This window comes from Eriocheir sinensis, chromosome 13, assembly GCF_024679095.1.
Source record: "Eriocheir sinensis breed Jianghai 21 chromosome 13, ASM2467909v1, whole genome shotgun sequence".
Taxonomy (NCBI): domain Eukaryota; kingdom Metazoa; phylum Arthropoda; class Malacostraca; order Decapoda; family Varunidae; genus Eriocheir; species Eriocheir sinensis.
This window is the reverse complement of record NC_066521.1, coordinates 16461763-16481075: the sequence shown is the minus strand read 5'-3', so window position 1 is coordinate 16481075 and position 19313 is coordinate 16461763. Positions and strand designations below refer to the sequence as shown.

Below are 19313 nucleotides of genomic sequence, written 5' to 3'. Positions count from 1 at the left end.
AAAGGAAAAAAATAATAGAAATGAGCCAGAAAAGTGGAAATCGCATCTGTGTTGTATATACGTTACATGGCGTGAACGAACAGGTGTGTGTAAGGTGTTAGATGACAGGTGTGCATATAAAGGTGTTAAAAATAGGTGTGTGAGCGAGTATTAATAAACAGGTGTGTGAAAGCGCGTATTAATAAGTAGGTGTTAAGCAGGTGTGTGGAGGCAGGCGTTAGATGACAGGTGTGCGTATAAAGGCGTTGCAATTAAGAGTGTGAGGAAGTATTAGTAAGCAGGTGTGTGAAAGCACGTATTAATAAGTAGGTGTTAAGCAGGTGTGTGGAGGCAGACGTTAGATGACAGGTGTGCGTATAAAGGTGTTGCAAATCAGTGTGTGTGTGAGCAAGTATTAGTTACCAGGTGTGTGAATGTGCGTATTGATAAGGTGTTAAGCAGATGTGTGGAGGCAGATATTGGTAAGCAGGTGTGTGAAAGCAGGTGTATCCCACGACAGGGTCCCTCGTGGCCGTGACAGCTGTGCGCGGGGCAGCGGCGAAGCTCCCGTGTAAGGTGAGCTCCGTGAACCCCGACGACCCGGTGCTGCTGGTGCTGTGGTACAAGAACGCCTCCCTTACGCCCGTCTACAGGTGAGATGATTAACACTTCTACAGGTGAACTCAGGTAGCTAAACGAGATCAGGTAATGGTAATCACTCTCCTCTAGTAACAAAGGCCTATTAGTTACAGTACGATGGCTGCAGGTACGCCTCCCTCACACCCCGTATACAGGTGAGGTGATTAACATTCCTACACAGGTAAAATCAGGTGGTTAAACGAGGTCAGGTAAAAGGTAATCACTCTCCTCCAGTTACAGAAGCCAATTAGTTACAGTACGAGAGCTGCAGGTACGCCTCCCTCATCCCCGTCTACAGGTGAGATGATTAACACTTCTACAGGTGAACTCAGGTAGCTAAAAGAGATCAGGTAATGGTGATCACTCTCTTCTAGTAACAAAGGCCTATTAGTTACAGTACGATGGCTGCAGGTACGCCTCCCTCACCCCCCGTCTACAGGTGAGGTGATTAACATTCCTACAGGTGAAATCAGGTGGTTAAATGCGGTCAGGTAATGGTAATCACTCTCTTCTAGTAACAAAGGACTATTAGTTACAGTACGATGGCTGCAGGTACGCCTCCCTCATCCCCGTCTACAGGTGAGGTGATTAACATTCCTACAGGTGAAATCAGGTGGTTAAATGCGGTCAGATAAAAGGTAATCACTCTCCTCCAGTTACATAAGCCAATTAGTTACAGTGCGATAGCTGCAGGTACGCCTCCCTCATCCCCGTCAACAAGTGAGATGATTAACACTCCTACAGGTGAGTTCAGGTGGTTAATTGAGGTCAGGTAAAAATTATCTTCCTACAGTTGCAGAAGCTTATTGTTACAGTATGATGGCTGCAGGCAAGTCAATTTTTACAGGAAGTAGTGTAGAAATGCCTTCCTAATGATCTTCCGGTGCTTTAATTAAACAAAAACTCTACAGATAAATGAATTCTTATCAAGTTAGGTTAGGTTTAAGGAATATTATCTCACCCTTCCTATACGTATCTTGATTGCCCTTTCTTGACTTTCCTTCTTTCCTTTCTTGACCTTCCTTTCTTTCTTCTAAGTTTTCTTTTCAACAGGTAGTAAAAGAAAGCCAGGTAATAGGGCGTTTCCCACACTCATATATTTAAGTGTTTTAATTACAAGATTCTAAAAATACGTCCGTTCCCCTTATAAGCAGTCTCATTATCTTTCCCTTATAATTACAGCTCCAGTCATCTATTACTCAAGTTTACAGGCATGTCTATCTTTCCTATACCTTTCCTCACCTCACCAACACTCACCATTTCGCTACAGGCACGCGTAAAGGGTTTGATCTACACGTAAAACCGTCACTTTTCTTCCAGGTATCCGTCCATCACGTTCGCCTCTTCATCCCCCTTTATTATATGTTCCGACGAGCTCTTAACACTCATCACTTTAAATTTGCCACAGTGCTGCCCTTAATATCTCTCCCCTTCGCCTTCCCCTTCCGCTCCCTCGTATCTATATTTTTTTTACGTAAGTTCATTTCCTGCTTATCCGTAATCGCTCTGCATAACCACAAATATTCCCGCCACGCCAGAATATCCTTGATGAGTTCGTTCGTCATTATTTGCGTGTATTTGTGTTGGAATTTCCCGAACAGAACTTTCCGCGAATAAATCACAGCTAAATATAAAAGTTTATGCTCTCTCTCTCTCTCTCTCTCTCTCTCTCTCTCTCTCTCTCTCTCTCTCTCTCTCTCTCTCTCTCTCTCTCTCTCTCTCTCTCTCTCTCTCTCTCTCTCTCTCTCTCTCTCTCTCTCTCTCTCTCTCTCTCTCTCTTAGCGATATTTACTTCTTATTGGTGGAAAAAAAGATGACGTTATGATTACGGAAAAAGGCAAAAAAGAAAAAGAAAAAAAGAACAGCCTCTGCTATCGCCCCTTCGGCAGTATTAAAAAGATAAAATTAATAGGATTGCAATATACGACTCGACATTCATTTTCCTTCCTCTATAAGGCGCGCTACAATCTCACTCCCGTTTTCTTTTTGCCGCGAAATTCGGGCGGACACATTTTTCTCCACCCCTTACTTGCTGGCGGAGGAGGAGGAGGAGGAGGTGGAGGCGTTTGTTGCTCTTCCTCATACAACTTTGATGAGAATACAAATAGGAAAACAAATGACAACGCGCAATTGGTCGCTCTTTTTTTCTGGGCGGCGGTGAAATTGCCTTCGCCATTAGCGCAAAACATTCGGGTGCGCCGGTGAGAATAACCCGTCTCAGTACTATTGTTAGAGGTCAGAGGGGGATTCGAACCTACGTGCAACCAGCCAGACCCAACGCAACACCGCCTCCCGCATACCATAGCTCGCACTCCCGTCACGCTAAAGAATAATTAATTACCTGCATAACAACTTAATTAGATTCACCCCACCTGATGAATGGGTCGTGAATAATAAGGTGAATGATCGGACTCACGAACATGCATTTTGGTGTCCGATTTGAAGAATGTTTAGAGCTGCCAGGAAGTGCATGATTTTTCTCGTCATTTTTTGCTCTCTCTCTCTCTCTCTCTCTCTCTCTCTCTCTCTCTCTCTCTCTCTCTCTCTCTCTCTCTCTCTCTCTCTCTCTCTCTCTCTCTCTCTGATTATCGTTTTTTCCTCTTTTTACCATCCCTTTTCCTCCTCTTCTTCCTCTTTCTCTTTCCTTTTCTTCTCTTCGTCTTCTCTGTCTTCCTTTTCTTCCTGTCCCTCTTCATCCTTTTCCTCTTCCTCTTTAACTTTTCGTTTTTTTTCTTTTCGTTTTCAATTTATTCTTTTTTTCCTACGCTCTTTATTTTCATGCGATGTTGCCAGGCTGTGATTCATTTATTTATTATTTGGAAACTCGTCTTATATGGAAGGTGTGACTATTTTTTTTCCGTTTCTCTATTTTCCTCTTTTTTTCCCCTTCTGTCACTTCCCATCTTCTCTCGTTTTACTTTCGCTGACAGGTGTTTTTATTGCAGCTAATTTCACGTTTTCTTTCTCTTCCTTCGTCTTTTTCCCTCTTGTCTTTGCCCTTCCTATTTTCTTACGTTTCTGAGATTTCGTTTTCTTCGTTTTTGTCTTTTCCCGTTTTCTCTTGTTTCACTTTCGCTGACAGGTGTTTTTATTGCAGCAAATTTCCCGTTTTCTTTGTCCTTTCGTCTTCTTCCCTCTTGTCTTCATCCTTCCCATTCTCTGAAGTTTCTGTGATTTCGTTTTCTTCGTTTTTGTCTCTTCCCGTTTTCTCTCGTTTCATTTTCGCTGACAGTTTTTTTTTTATTGCAACTAGTTTTCGTCTTCTTCCCTCTTGTCTTCGTCCTTCTCATTCTCTGACGTTTCTGGTTCTATTTTTTTATTTTTCTTTCTTTTCCCATTTTCTCTCGTTTCACTTTGGCGGACAGGTATTTTTGTAGCCGCTAATTTCCGTTTTCTCTCTCTCTCTCTCTCTCTCTCTCTCTCTCTCTCTCTCTCTCCTTTTCTTCCCTCCAGTCTTCTTCCTTTCCTCCTTGTTCACAATTGTTCAGGCGATGGTTTAATCCTCTGAAAGCCACGTTCTTCGTTATCTTGTCAATGTCTGTAATTATGTGATTTGCGAAGTCTTTCCCTTCTCCTTTGGTCTCTTCCTTCACTCTACTCGTTTGTTACAGTTCCCCCTCTTTTGCCACTTCGTTATCTAGTCTTGCCTCTAGTCTTCAGTCGATCCAGTAATCTTCACCGTATCCATTATTGTATTACGAAACAATTCCTTTTTTTCTGCTCTTCTTTCTTCTTACGCTTTTTTTGTTTCTTCTTCTTAAATACTTATCACGTCCCCCTTTTCTATTCCTCTATTTCTTTTCTCCATATCTATTTTTCGTCTTCTTTTGCTTTATCTTTTTCCTGTCACCCTTCATTTTCTGCTTCTTCCTTTTTTTTGTATTGTTTTTTCGTCTTCGTTTTCTTTTTTTCCTCTTTTTCCTATCACACTTTATCCTCCTCCTCCTTATCTTAACTTTTTTCTTCTTTTCGCCTACTTTTTTCTTCTTTTTTTCCTGTCCCTCTTCATCATCTTCCTCCTCCTCTTCTTTTTCTTTTTTCTTCCTTTCGTCTTCTTATTCCTCCTATTTCCTATCCCTCTTCGTTCACTTCCTCTTCCTGTATTCCTCCGTCTCTTCCTCTTCTTCATCCTCCTTCACTTCCTTTCCCTTTCCCTCTTCCTCTTCCTCTTGCTGTGGTCTTTCTCTTCCTCCTCCCCTCTTATTTCCACGTCCGTAATCCCCTTCATCTCCGGTACGCTAATCTCCTTCTTTCTTCTTCCCTGCCCACGAAGCTACGACTCAAGGAGGAGGGAGGAAAGGCTCATCTCCTCCTCGTGGACAGCTGGACGCGGGAGGCAATGGGCGGACGAGTGGGTGTGGGGGAAGGGGCGGAAGGTGTGGTTCGACGTCTCCACCTCCCCGGCCCAGCTCGTAGTCAGTCCCGTGGGTGGCAGGGACGAAGGGAACTACAGGTGTAAGGTCCATTTCAGGTCCTCGCCGTCGTGGTCCCAGCGAATCACTCTGACTGTGGAGGGTAAGGATCGTATTATAAGACATTTTGCTGCCCAAGAACACATATTTGACATGACTTTCGTAGGAGTTGTGGGCATTTCCAAGGGTAGTTTTATGGCTCTGGTGGTAGTGTGACCTTTCCTCTGTACCGTGAACCTAACGAAACACTCATTAGAACCCGACTGACCCCCTCTTTGACCTTTAGAAATAGCTGGTGTGACAAGCCTAAGCGTCTTATAATACCAATCTAAGTGTTTGTGCGTGTGTTTGTGTGTGGGGTGTATGTGGGGGTGAAGGGTGTTGTGGTGTGTGTAGGGGTATGTTATGGCATCCTTCTGTTTCTTGCCCTTCCTCTTGTTCTTGTTCTGCTTTTTCTTAGTTTCCTGTATGTGTTTGTGTGTGAGTGTTTGGGTGCGTGTGAGGGGGTGATGGTGAGGGAGTTGCGTGTGTTGCATGTGTTGCGTGCGTGTGTGTGTGCGCTGTGTGGGTGAAGAAGGGGGTGCAGGGTGTTGTGGTTTCTTGAATGTGTGTGTTTGGGTGCATTGAGGACATGAGGGTTAGTTGCGTGAGTTGCGAGCGTGCGAATGTGTGTGTTATGTGTGTTGCGTGTGCTTCTCCGGGTTACTGTGAGGCAGCGGAGAGCGGTGAGGCCGAGGGAGTGTGAGGTCCGATAGGGCGCCGGCAGTAAGGTTTGAGGCTGTTGCTGACGGTCACTGAATAAAAGAATAACAAACCGGCGTGCAGAATTTACCTAACAATTGGGCCATTTTAGCGCCAGCGTATTGTGTGCTTCATAAACAATAAACCCGAAAAATAAAACATGACCGGAAAAAAAATATAAATTGTAACATGTACTCTCTCTCTCTCTCTCTCTCTCTCTCTCTCTCTCTCTCTCCATCCACCGCAAAAAATAATCATCAAAACGCCATAAAATACAAAAGTTAACATATTCCCTATAAAAGCACAGGTTACGAATCTCTTTATATCGGTTTGAATCCTATGCACTGGTTTCGATCCTATTGCTCAGTGGTTGATATTTTTCCATCCAAAATAAACAAACAAAATCACAACCTCATAAAGCACTCAACGCTTTTTTTTTGTTACGAATCTCTTTATATCGGGTCCAGTCCTATGCATTGGTTTCGATCCTATTGCTCATTGGCTGATATTTTTCCATCGTAAATAAACACACAAAATCAAAGCTGATAAATCGCTTAATAACGTTTTTTTGTGTGTGTTACGAATCTCTTTATATCGAGTTCAGTCCTGTGTATGGGTTTCGATCCATCGTAAATAAAAACACAAAATCAAAGCTTATAAATCACTTAATGTCGCTTTTTAAACTATATAGAGAATCCAATCCTTTTTTATTGTGGTATTTAATCCTTCATATTTTTTCGTCGTAAATAAAAACATCAAGTAAAAGCATATAAATCATGTAATATCGCTGTTTAGCTTATATAGTGGCTTCGATCCCTTTGTATAGTATCTGATCCTTCTTTTTCCCCCTTTTTCAGATCCTCCCGGGTACCCTCGGCTTCAGGATCCTTCAGGGCGCCGTCTGGAGGGTCCCATCGGCCCCTACAACCAGGGCACCACCGTCACCCTAATATGCCTCGCGCCGGGGAGTGAGTACCAGGCTGCGCACCGGCTGTACAGGGTCACGTGTCCAGCTGGCAGGAACGCGTTGTATATTATATCCCAGTGTTTATTTATTCCACGGCTTCCATGCCAATTGGCAGTCCATGTTCTGGCAAACCCACACACCGTCCCCCTCTTTCCCCCTCCTGGTCACCCTCCGCTCTTGCATCCCCTCGCCCACATACACAAACACATATATTCACATCCATACATACATAACAGTACATAGACAAACAGAAAGTCAAACACACTCAAACATACACAATCACAGGTACATCCAGCTACACACACACACACACACACACACACACACACACTTACACACTTACACACACACACACACACACACACACAGCCCAGAATCCGTCCTCTTTTCACTGAATTCACCTCGTGTAGCACCAAACATTCCGGGTCGCCCCTCGTTCATTAAGCTTAACTCTACTTAGCAGTAATGTAAATTCAACCAGTGGAGCGGAACTACTCATTTTTAGCTAATTTGTCTCTAAATATCTGGTGTTCGGAGCTGGCTTGGCCTTCCAGGACCCGCCCTTCCTCCGACCCTTGCTCAGGACTCATAATGGACCGCAACCACAACCGTCCTTAACCGCTACTAATGCCCCCACCTCCCTCCGTTCACCCCCACTGCATCCCCGCCCCCGTCAAAACCCCCACCCACTACCTCCCCCGCCCTCCCACCAGCCCAGAACCTGCCTTTCTCGCGCCCCTTGCTCAGAACTCATACAAGACCACAACTACAACCGTCCTTAACCACTAATAATGCCCCTACCATTTCCCTCCCTTCACCCCCACCGCCCCCACCACCCCCTCCCACAACCCCCACCTCCCCTCCCCCAACCTCCCATCAGCCTAGAATCCGCCTTTCCACCGACCCTTGCTCAGAACTCATATAGGGCCACAACCACAACCGTCCTTAACCGCTACTAATACCACCCCCCTCCCTCCCTTCACCCCTACAACCCTTACCGCCCCCGCCACAAACCCCACCTTCTTCCCCAACCGTCCCCACCTCCCTCTCCTCACCCCCACCGCCCATCTGACCCCGCCACCACCCCCACATGCCCTATCTCCCATCGCCCCCACCCCCCCCTCCCTCGCAGCCGCCGCCTTCTATAACAGAAGAGCGAAAGGAACTCGGCACAATTTAAGGATTTTGCGTGACTCCGGGAAGCTCCGATCCAAATTTAGGCTCCAAAACGCTTATATCCGCATGATGAAAATACACATTAATTTCGCTTCATTGGACGGCTGTAATTTTGACTGATGGTTTCACACTAGACGCGGCGTGAGGCGAACGAAAATACACACACACACGCACACACACACGCACCCACACCCATACCCACACACGCACACACATACACTTCCTCTCCTCCTCCTCATCCCCCTCCTCCTCCTCCTCCTTTAGAGCCTTCCACACACACATAAGCATATCAACACGGGCACAAAAGTCTTAGATAAGCATACAAATGAGTCTTAAGTTAAATAATCGTATTCAAATGACACGGACACTTTTTTTCTCTCGCTTTACGATTCTGGTTAATGGACGCATGCCTTGTACACACACACACACACACACACACACACACACACACACACACACACACACACACACACACAGACCCCCCCCCCCCCACAACTACCTTCCCACATATACACATACACACACACACAGAGATCCCCCCAACTACCTCCCAAAACATACACACACACGCACACAGGAACTCCATTTGGCGCACCTGAAAAAGTAATGATAATCAGGTGCGAGGATCTATAAATTATTCCTTGGCAATGAAAGCGATCCATCATGGGCTTCATTTCGCGTTCGGGGGGATTAATCGTCGGGGGTTATGCAACAGAGATTAATGCCCCGGAGATAGTGACACGGGGATTACAGGCGCAGCTATTACTGTTGGCAAGGGATTTTCCTCGCACGCTCACTTACTTACTCCCAGTGGCTGAAGTTATTGTGGTAATGGAGGGGAGGTTATTGCGCGGGGAGGGTTAGCTTGTGTTGTGGATGGCGGGAGTTACTTTGGGGTGATGGTTATTGTGGTGGTGATGGTGGTGGTGATGGTGGTGGGTGGTGGTGGTGATTATTAAAGTGAGTTAATGTAAAAGGGATGTTTGAGTAGCGTAGAATATTGTAGTGGTGGTGGGAGATTGAATTAAGACTTCCTAAGTGGAGTTGAATGTGATGGAAAAAATATGATGAATGAATGTGAATGTGATGAATTAATGAATGTGAATGATGTTGAACGTGATGAAAAAATGGTGTTAGTAACTTCGGTGGTGGGGGGGGGGGGGTGATGCTGTTGTTGTTGTTGGTGGTTATTGTGGTGGTGATTGCTCTGTTATTGTAAAAGGCATGAGTCAGTAACGTTGAATATTGTAATGGCGGTAGAAGATTGAATTACTAAGTGGAGGTGAATATAATGGAAAATGGTAGTAACTTTAGGAGGGGGGGAGATGGTGCTGGTGGTGGTGGTCATGGTGGTGGTGGCATTGTAAAAGGAGTATTTCGGTAGCGCAGAACATTGTAGCGGTGGAAGATTGAATTACTAAGTGGAGTTGAATATGATGGAAAATGGTGTTAGTAACTTTAGGAGGGGGGGAGATGGTGCTGGTGGTGGTGGTTATGGTGGTGGTGGCATTGTAAAAGGAGTATTTCTGTAGTGTAGAACATTAAAGTGGTCGTGTGAGATTAAACTACTAAGTGGAGGTGAATGTGATGGAGAATGATTACAGTGGAGACTAACTAACACGGCGAAGGTTAATGTGGTGGAGAGGCGTGTAGTGGAGATGAGTGCAGTGGAGATGAGAGTGGGTGGTGGAGATGACACTACCCTAGATTACTTTGTTCTTGATAAGATTAGGCGATTAAGGTTTGGGCTTTAGTACGAAGTAAGGGGAAGAAGAAGAAGAGGAGGAGGAGGAGGAGGAGGAGGAGGAAGATATCTTGAGGTCTTGTATATATCATTTCTCAGATTGGATCTAGCCAGCGCATTACCCTTCCCATCCCCTCCTTCCCCTCTCCCATCCCTTCCCCTCATTTCCCCTCACCCCCCTCAAGGGAACTCTCCGCGTGTAATTACTGCTGTTCCCTGCACCCACCCCCCTCCCCTGCCAAGGCCCCATCAAGTTAGTTTGTTGGGGGGCGAAGGAGGGGGTCAGTGGGCCATTGGGGGGGTAGGGGTGTGTGGTAAGGCGTCCAGCACTCCAGGCAGCCCTTCACTTAAAGCAGAACCTCACACCTGCCCCCTCACACCTGCTTCCAACACCTGGCTCCTTCCTCTGCGCCCCCACACCGCACCTGTCCTTCCTCTTACACCTGCTTCGCTTTTCTCCGCCTGTTAAACCATTTATTATTAGCCTCTTCCTGCACACCTGTCTTTCTCTAAGCTGTCTTCCTTACGCCTAATTAACCGCCTTCACACCTTCTGATCTTCCTTTCACACACCTGTTCTCCTTCTTTCCGCTTCACTACTTCACTCCCACCTGTTAAACCATTCATTCTTACACCTCATCCTACACACCTGTCTTTCTCTTACCTGTCTTCCTTACGCCTAATTAACTGCCTTCACACCTTCTGATCTTCCTTTCACACACCTGTTCTCCTTCTTTCCGCTTCTCTACTTAACTCCCGCCTGTTAAGCCATTCATTCCTACACCTCATCCTGCATACCTGTCCTCAAATCTGTCTTCCTTACACCTAACTAGCTGCCTCTCACCTTTTAACCTTCCTTTCCCACACCTGTTCCTCTTCTCTCCTCTTGTCCACCTCACTTCACTTGTTAAATCATTCACTCTTACACCTCCTCCTCTGCTTCACCTGTCTCTCTTACACCTAATTACCTGTCTTAACACCTTCATGACCTTCCTCTCACACACCTGTCCCTTTCCGCTTCATCTATTCACCATACACCTGCCCTTTACCTGGCCATTACCTCTTCCACCTGTTTTGTCAGTCTTTCTCTCCCACAGTTGTCGCTCTCACACCCTAATTACCTGTCCTTTCTTATGCTTGGACTACACCTCTTTCACCTTTCCACCTGCCCACCCAACACCTGACCATTAGACGATCTCACGTTTGCACCTATTCCTGTTTACCTGTCATTTTCACACCTGCCGCTCTTACACATAATTACCTGTTCTCTCTTTGCCTGACCTACACCTCTCACCTTTTCACCTGTCCATCCAACACATGACTATTGTATGATCTCAATCTTGCATCTATTCTAGTCTACCTGTCTTTTTCACACCTGCCTTTCTTACACATAATTACCTGCTCTCCCTTTTACCGGCCCAATACATCTCTCACACCTGTTAATCACTTTACCTGTCTACCCAACACGTGCCTCTATTAAACCATCACTCTTATTAATGGTCTTGTCTACCTGTCTTTTCTTCTCTCATCAATCTCCCTTACACTTAATTATTTTCCTTCTCATTTTCTTGCACTATATCTCTCTCTCCCATACCTTCCTTCATACCTGTTCTTTTTTTTACACCTACCCACCTTCGTCCGTCTAATCTCATCTATTTTCCTTACACGTATTTATTATCCCTTCATTTACCTGGCCAATATCTCTCTCCCATACCTTTCTTTAATACCTGTAATGTTTTTTCTTTCACCTACTCACCATCTTCCGCTTAACCTTTACACCTGCTCCACTTAATTTTCCGATACCTCTGCCCTATATTTCTCTCGCACACACCTGTCTTTTTTTCACCTGTCTTTTTTTTCACCTGTCCACCTTCGTCCGCCTAAATTTTATACCTGTTCCATTTATTTGTCCGATATTTCTGCCCTTTATCTCTCCCTCACACCTTTCTTCATACCTGTCTTTTTTTTTTACCTGTTCACTTTCATCCGCCTAACTTTTATGCCTCTTCCATTTACCTGTCCTAGACCTCTTGCCCTGTACCTCTCTCTCACACCTTTCATTATACCTGACTTTTTTTTTGCATCTACACACCTTCGTCCGCCTAAATCTTATACCTGTTCTATTTACTTGTCCTGTACCTCTCTCACATCTTTCTTCATACCTAACTTTTATTTTTTGCATCTACACACCTTCGTCCGCCTAAATTTTATACCTGTTCCATTTACTTGTCCTGTAGCCCTTGATCTTTATCTCTTCCTCACACCTTTCTTCATTCCTGTCTTTTTATTTCACCTGTTCACCTTCGTCCGCCTAAATTTTATACCTGTTCCATTTACCTGCCCTAGACCTCTTGCCCTGTACCTCTCTCTCTCACACCTTTTATCATACTTGTCTTTTTTTTCACCTACACATCTTCGTCCGCCTAACCATCACTTTTCGCACCTGTTCTTTCGTATACCTGCTTTTCTTATAAGCTTCCAGAAGGCCTAATTACTTGCCTCACCTTTTAGCCCTCCCAATATACCTGTCATCCTCACGCCTGGCTCCATTAAACCGTCCTCTCCTGCACCTGTTCTTGTCTTATTTCATCGCGCACCTGTGTCCCTCACACCTTGTTGCCTACCTGCCTTACCTTTGTCTTGCCTATTGCCTTTTACCTGCCCTCCACTTACCTTCCTATTTCTCACATGTCCATTTTTCTCCTCTACCTCTATCTCTCTCTCTCTTACTCTTCCTCACCATCTTTCTTTTTCTCTTTCGGCTCTTCCCCCTTTTCCTGTTCTTTATCACTCTTTCATAAATTCAATGTGTGTCTTTGAAGGCTCAGGTTCAGTTTTCTTTTTTTATCTTTTATTTTTTTACAAGGCCGGCCATGCAATCTAAAAATTCATCATGGTTTCGTATACCAAAAGAGAGAGAGAGAGAGAGAGAGAGAGAGAGAGAGAGAGAGAGAGAGAGAGAGAGAGAGAGAGAGAGAGAGAGAGAGAGAGAGAGAGAGAGAGAGAGAGAGAGAGAGAGTTTCTTTGCTTCTGGTTTCGTGTTGGTTCTGTTTCTAAGTTCGATTGTTTTCTGAACTTTCTTAATTTCAGTTAATTTCCAAAGTTATTTTTTCCTTTTTATTCTTTTTTTTCTTTTTTTCGAATGAAGCGAATGATTACTCTTCCATTTTGTGTCTGAATCAACTAAAAAACAGTTATTTATTTACTTTGCTGGTGATGTTTGTTAATTATATATGGACGCGCGCACACACACACACACACACACACACACACACACACACACACACACACACACACACACATATTCACACAATAAACACAGCCATAACAAATATCATTGATCATATGTAATATAATTCTTTGCATGCATATTTTTCATTTAATTTGTCGACCAATTTGTTGTAATTGGAAAATATATTCCAATAAAACTGTTTTCTTTGTATTTCAAACAACCGTTTGCACACAATCAACAATAGGGAAATAGCAGATTATCAACGGTATTATTTTGATCTACCACTACTGCTACCACAACCACCACCCAAGTACCACTACAAATACTACTACTACTACTACTACTACTACTATACTACTACTACTACTACTACTACTGCCACTATTATTACTACATCCACTACTACCAATAACAAAAACGAATATATAATAGTAATAGTATAACAAAACTATACAACAGCTATGACGAGTAGAAATTTTGACATCATTATCACTACCATTTTCATTTTGTTATTATTATTATTATTATTATTATTATTATTATTATTATTATTATTATTATTATTATTATGACAACAAAGCCCGCGTTGTTTCGCCGGTGTTAGTATGGCTGCTTTGATCCGTGAATTCGCCTTTGAAGTTTTCCTTTTAATCAGGCGAAAATAATTAATTAACCGAGGTTCTTTGGCAACTAAGGTGGAAGAGGTTGTTCTCTCTCTCTCTCTCTCTCTCTCTCTCTCTCTCTCTCTCTCTCTCTCTCTCTCTCTCTCTCTCTCTCTCTCTCTCTCTCTCTCTCTCTCTCTCTCTCTCTCTCTCTCTCTCTCTCTCTCTCTCTCTCTCTCTCTCTCTCTCTCTCCTTCTTTCTCTTGCTTATGATATTTTTTTTCCTTCTCTTGCTCTTTTCCCCTCCCAGAACCTCCTCCTTTTCTTCTTCTTTTCGTCTTCTTCTTCTTCTTTTTCTTTTTCTTTTTCTTCTTCTTCAACGTTTTCTTCTTCTTCTTCTTCTTCAACGTTTTCTTTTTCTTCGTCTTCGTCTTCATCTTCATCGTGGTCCTCATTCTTTCCTTCTCCTCCTCCTTCCTCCCTCCCTCCATCCTCCTCCTCCTCCATTCACCTTTGTCTACGGAAGCAACACATCCAAATTGCGCTTTATTACCAAGGTTTGCATTTTTTCCTCGCTTCTCAGATACGATGCGCGTTCCGCTCCTCCGCTTCCTTTCCTTGCATTTGACTTCCTTTCCTTTACTTCCGTTCCTTCTTTCCTTCTTTCCCTCTTTCTTTCTCTGTCTTAAGGTCGCGCAGTCTACGAATCAGACGAAGGGTCACTTAACGCATACAATAAAGAGAAAGAGGAAAAATAAGTTAGACAAATAGAGAAAGAAAGGGAGGGAGAGGGAAAGGGAGAAAGCGAGGGAGAGCAAGGTAGGGAAGGAAATATATACAGGAAAAGAAACAGAAATGAGAGAAAGAAGGGCGAAGTAAGATAAAAGAAAGAAAGAATAAGATGAATCAGATATAGAGAAAAAGTGAGACAGAGAAAAACAAGCGAGAGGGAGGGAGAAGGAAAGAGAAAGAGAGGGAGGGAGATAGGAAGGATATACAGAAATAAAAGAAAGGCAGAAAAGAGAAAATAAGATGGAGAAAGATAAAAGAATGAAAGAGAGAAAGAGAGATAGAAATACTGCCACTATCAATGCAACAGCAATAACCAAAATAACGTAGTAAAGAAAATCGAGTAAATGTGATATGAATAAAAAAATAACAAAAGGAAAAATATAACCACGAATTACTGAACAAAAATAGAAAGAGAGAAATAAATGAGAGGTAAAAATACTGTCACTATCAATTCAACAACAATAAGAAGAAAAATAACTTAGTGAAGAAAATAACAGTGGGAGTAATACGAAGAAGAAAAACGGCAGAAGAAAAAATATCACCACGAACTATAAAACAAAAACAGAAAGAGAAAAAGAAATGAGATAAAAATACTGTCACTACCAATTCAACAACAACAATAAGAAGAAAAATAACTTAGTGAAGAAAATAACAGCGGGAGTAATACGAACAAGAAGAAAAATGGCAGATAAAAAAATATCACAATGAACTATATAACAAAAACAGGAAGAGAAAAAGAAATGAGGTATAAAAACATCCACTACCAATTCAACAACAATAAAAAAAAATAACTTAGTGAAGAAAATACAGTAGGGGTAATACGAACAAGAAGAAAAATGGCATAAGAAAAAAAATCACCGCGAATTATTGCACAACAATTGAGCCGTACCCTGTCTTTTTCTCTATTATTCAACCACCCCCACCGCCACCACCGCCACCACCACCACCACCGCCGCCTCCCCGGTACTGCCTTCCCTTGACACTAACCTCTCAATCAATCGCTTTCATAAAAATTTCCCACAATCTCCAGGTCAGCTATTTTGAGCCTATCCGACATCTGTGTCCTTCCCTCCCGCCCTCTCTCTACCCCCGCTCTCTCTCTCTCTCTCTCTCTCTCTCTCTCTCTCTCTCTCTCTCTCTCTCTCTCTCTCTCTCTCTCTCTCTCTCTCTCTCTCTCTCTCTCTCTCATTCTTACCTTTGCCTGGGTGATCAAAGAGCCTCCCGATCTATTCCATCGGAGGAAGTAAAGAAACATCGCCTCCTGAGAAAGGTAATCGAACGTTTTAAAAAAGGTTCAAAGGTTTTACCAACATGAAAACTCGCTCCAAGTTTTCACCTGGGCGCGATAAAACCCGGCCAGGTGCAATTAAGCAACGAAACACCTTTTACTCCTAGGCGACGACTCCGTGAAAGTATTGGATTAACGAGCGGTCGATGGTGATTATGTAAAATGGATTGAAAGCGAACCACATCAGATACGAGAAATAATTGATTGTATGATGCCCTGTAATTATGAGTAAACTATGTGTAATCTCTCTCTCTCTCTCTCTCTCTCTCTCTCTCTCTCTCTCTCTCTCCTTTGTCTTTTTTTCTTTCTTTCATTTATTTATTCCTTCTTTCTTTCTTTCTGTCCCTCTTTCCTTCTCTTTGTTTCTGTCTTTCTTTCTTTCATTCATTCATTTACTTTCTTTTTCTTTTTTCTTTTTTTTCTTTTCTTTCTTTCTTATTTTATTTTTTCTTTATTTCTTATTTTCTTCTCTCTCACGCACACTCTTTCTCTCTCCCCCTCCCTCTCTCTACCTACCTGTCTTTCTCTCTATCTCCCTCTCCTTACCTCTCTCTAACTCTTTCCCTCTCTCTCTCCCTCTCCCTACCTCTCTCTGCCTTCACCTCCGCCGTAACAAACAACGCATACATTACACATAAACAGCCATTCATTATCATATAAAAAAAGACTCACTGGGAATTATTTGCATCCGTTGAATCGATTCCCCGCAGACTGAGGGCTTCCTTTCCTCTACGCGGGGCTGACGGACGGGGGGGGTAATAAGTTTAGATTTAAATAATGATTCTCTTCCTTTCAGATCCGCGGCCTGGTCTGGTGTGGGGGGAAGACAGTCTGTTGGTGGGGAGGAAGGTGGTGGAGAACATGGTAGGGGAGGAAGGTGGTGGTGGTGGTAGTGATGTTGAAAGCAGGGCGGTACTTCGTGTTATCGCCACTCGAGAGACATCTGGTTCGAATATAACCTGCTCCACCACAGCGCCTACCACCTCCACCACCTCCACCACCACCACGGTTTCAATATCCTCCGATGCTGCACCACCACCACCCACACCGCCAAGTAGTACCATTAAGAGTCTAACCACCTCCTCTTTACCGATGGCCACCTCCTCAACCACCATCACCACCACCACCACTGCTACTGTTGCTGCTTCCTCCACCACCACCACCACCAACATCAACACCACCACCGCCGCCGCCTCTGCCTCCTCCTCTCCCGCCGCTGCCTCTGTTCCTGCCGGCGCTACTGTAACCCACACCGTCAGCGCTATCCTTACCGTTAACCGTAAGTAGTGGGCAATGTATGTAAATAGTATGTTTAAAGCATCCCTCTCCCGCGCCACCACCAACACTGCCGCCACCAGCCTCCTCTTCTTCCTCTTCTCCTTTCCTCTTCTCCTTTCCCTCTTCCTCTTCCCCCTTTTCCTCCTTCACTGCCCACCACAAGCTCCTGTTACTGAAGGCGTGTGGGTTCTATATATAATGCACACACGTACGCACACGCAAACACACACTCATTCTCTCTCTTTCGCACACACTTCACAGCAATGCAAACACACTCCTTCTCTCTTTCGCACATACTTCACACCGTCCTCACCTACATACACAGCACATAAAAGTACCTAAACCACCACTCGTATCAATAAACTCACCATACATCTTTCCACACTCACGCACACCCACCCACCCACCCACCCACACACACACACACACACACACTCTTCCTCTCTTTCACACACACTTCACATCATCCTAACAACCACACACAGCACCATAAAAGTACCATAACCACCACTATTCGTATCACTCAACGCGCCATACATCTTACCCCAACCTCGCCCTCCCCATCCCCCCGTCACTCACTGCACACTTTTTCCTCTCCCTCTCTCACCTGTCCACGGTCCACCTGTCCACCCCACGCCATGCACACCTTTACCTTTTCACCCTCCGTACTCGCGCCCTCCACCCCACACCATTCCCCTGCTTCCCTATACTGGCATAAATTTTTATTGCACACTCCACCTGGTCTGTACGGCGTTGAGAGAGAGAGAGAGAGAGAGAGAGAGAGAGAGAGAGAGAGAGAGAGAGAGAGAGAGAGAGAGAGAGAGAGAGATCTCTGTGTGTGTGTGTGTGTGTGTGTGTGTGTGTGTGTGTGTGTGTGTGTGTTTCGTGATGTGTTACTAAGTCTTGTGTTGCCCAGTGTTGTGTGAGGACTATTTTCATTCGTTCCTTGAAAAAAAAGTATTCCCAAGAGAACGATAATGGTCTTGTGTATGTGCTTGTGTGTGTGTGTGTGTGTGTGTGTGTGTATGTGTGTTACGTGCCCGGGCATGTGTGTATACCTAATCCCGTGCATCAGCGTGATAAATAGGCCCTGGGAACACTCTACGATGCTCCGGAATGACTTTGTTTTTCCTCCAATATGGCGCGGATCTTTCCCCCGCGCGACGTTCCTCCACCTTCTCGGCGAATAAACCTCTCGCTATCCTGCTTCCAAATGTCGGCCTCAATCAAGCACTGTTTTCTGACGCCTTGGAGTGGCTTACGCGCGTTTCAGATTCCTTCGCGTCCTCCCAGAATGCTCCTAAACTCCTATTCTCTTCGCCTCGCCCCCAGTGCCCCCGGTAAGCGTGAGACTCCGGGCTGCTCAGGGCTCCGAGGCGTGGGTCATCGGGGGGCAGCAGTCGACCTTCACGTGCAGGGTTGAAGGCGCCTTTCCGCAGCCTATCGTTCGCTGGTCGCTCGGCCGAAGAGAGCTCACCACGCAGCAGTACCCTGTGAGTGCTCAAGCTTGCTTCGTATCTCTTGTACTTTTTGTCTCCTTTCCTTTTGTTGTGTTTCTTTTCTTTTTGTGTGGAGGTGAGAGAGGGAGAGGGAAAGGGAGGGAGAGGAGGAGGGAAGAAGGGAGGGAGGAGGAGTGTTAGTTTGGAGAGGAAAGTGATTTTGTACTCTCTTCTCTCTCTCTCTCCTCTTTTTCTGCTTTTTTTTTATTTTCTCTCTTGATTGTTTGCTTGCTTGCTTGTTGTTGTTCTTGCTGTATGCACGCGCTGCTCTGTGTGTGTGTGTGTGGGTGCGTGTGTGTGTTCGTCTCATTTTTCACAGCCCTGATTTTCTTCGCGCTTTCCAATTTTTGTGGCAGGTATTGTTTTTTTGCTGCTGCCTCTACTGCTTCTTCTGCTGCTCCTAAAATCCTCCTCCTCCTTTTACTATACCTACTACTCCTGCTACTTGCGCGTCTAACTTCATCTTTCTACTACTATACTATAAGTTCAACAACCACTACTACTACTACTACTACTACTACTACTACTGCTGCTGCTGCTACTACCACTACTTCCACTTCCACAACCACCACCTTCATGCCGCAACAATCTTTCCAAGTTCATTCTTCACATGTTAAAAATAAATATGTTCCAATGATTTCCCCGCGCGGAAAGCCGAGGCAATGAAGAAGATATGAATGTACAGCTTAAGCGGCTCTGACAGGAGGGGCAAAAAGGCTTGAAAGGGGAAAAAAAGTAAGGGATAGTAAGCGAAGATGATGAGATAGCGTGTAAAATGTATTTGGGGGCCGCGGCGCTGAGGTAGGATGAAGCTGCGAAGGAGAAGAGAGAGACAGTGAAAGCTCGGAGCGGAAAAGTGAGGGAAGGAAAAAATGAAGTGAAGTGTACGAGGAGAAGAAAGAAGAGGAAGAGGAGGAGGAGGAGGACGGAGGAAAGAGTACGACGAGGTAAGCTAAGGATGAGGT

The 19313-nt window shown here is 44.5% G+C and overlaps 1 protein-coding gene across 2 annotated transcripts in view; it reads left to right on the top strand.

The window, feature by feature from the left end:
* LOC126998083 (hemicentin-1-like) overlaps window positions 1–19313 on the top strand; it is a 129459-nt gene that overhangs the window by 54432 nt on the left and 55714 nt on the right. For both annotated transcript variants that reach the window (XR_007752625.1, XM_050859463.1), the window contains exons 3-7: window positions 500–632; window positions 4892–5133; window positions 6629–6739; window positions 16368–16850; window positions 18182–18342. Coding sequence is in view for 1 of the 2 variants with exons in the window: in XM_050859463.1 (XP_050715420.1) it covers window positions 500–632; window positions 4892–5133; window positions 6629–6739; window positions 16368–16850; window positions 18182–18342 (1130 nt within the window). In the remaining variant the exon portion in view is untranslated. The remainder of the gene's footprint in view (window positions 1–499; window positions 633–4891; window positions 5134–6628; window positions 6740–16367; window positions 16851–18181; window positions 18343–19313) is intronic.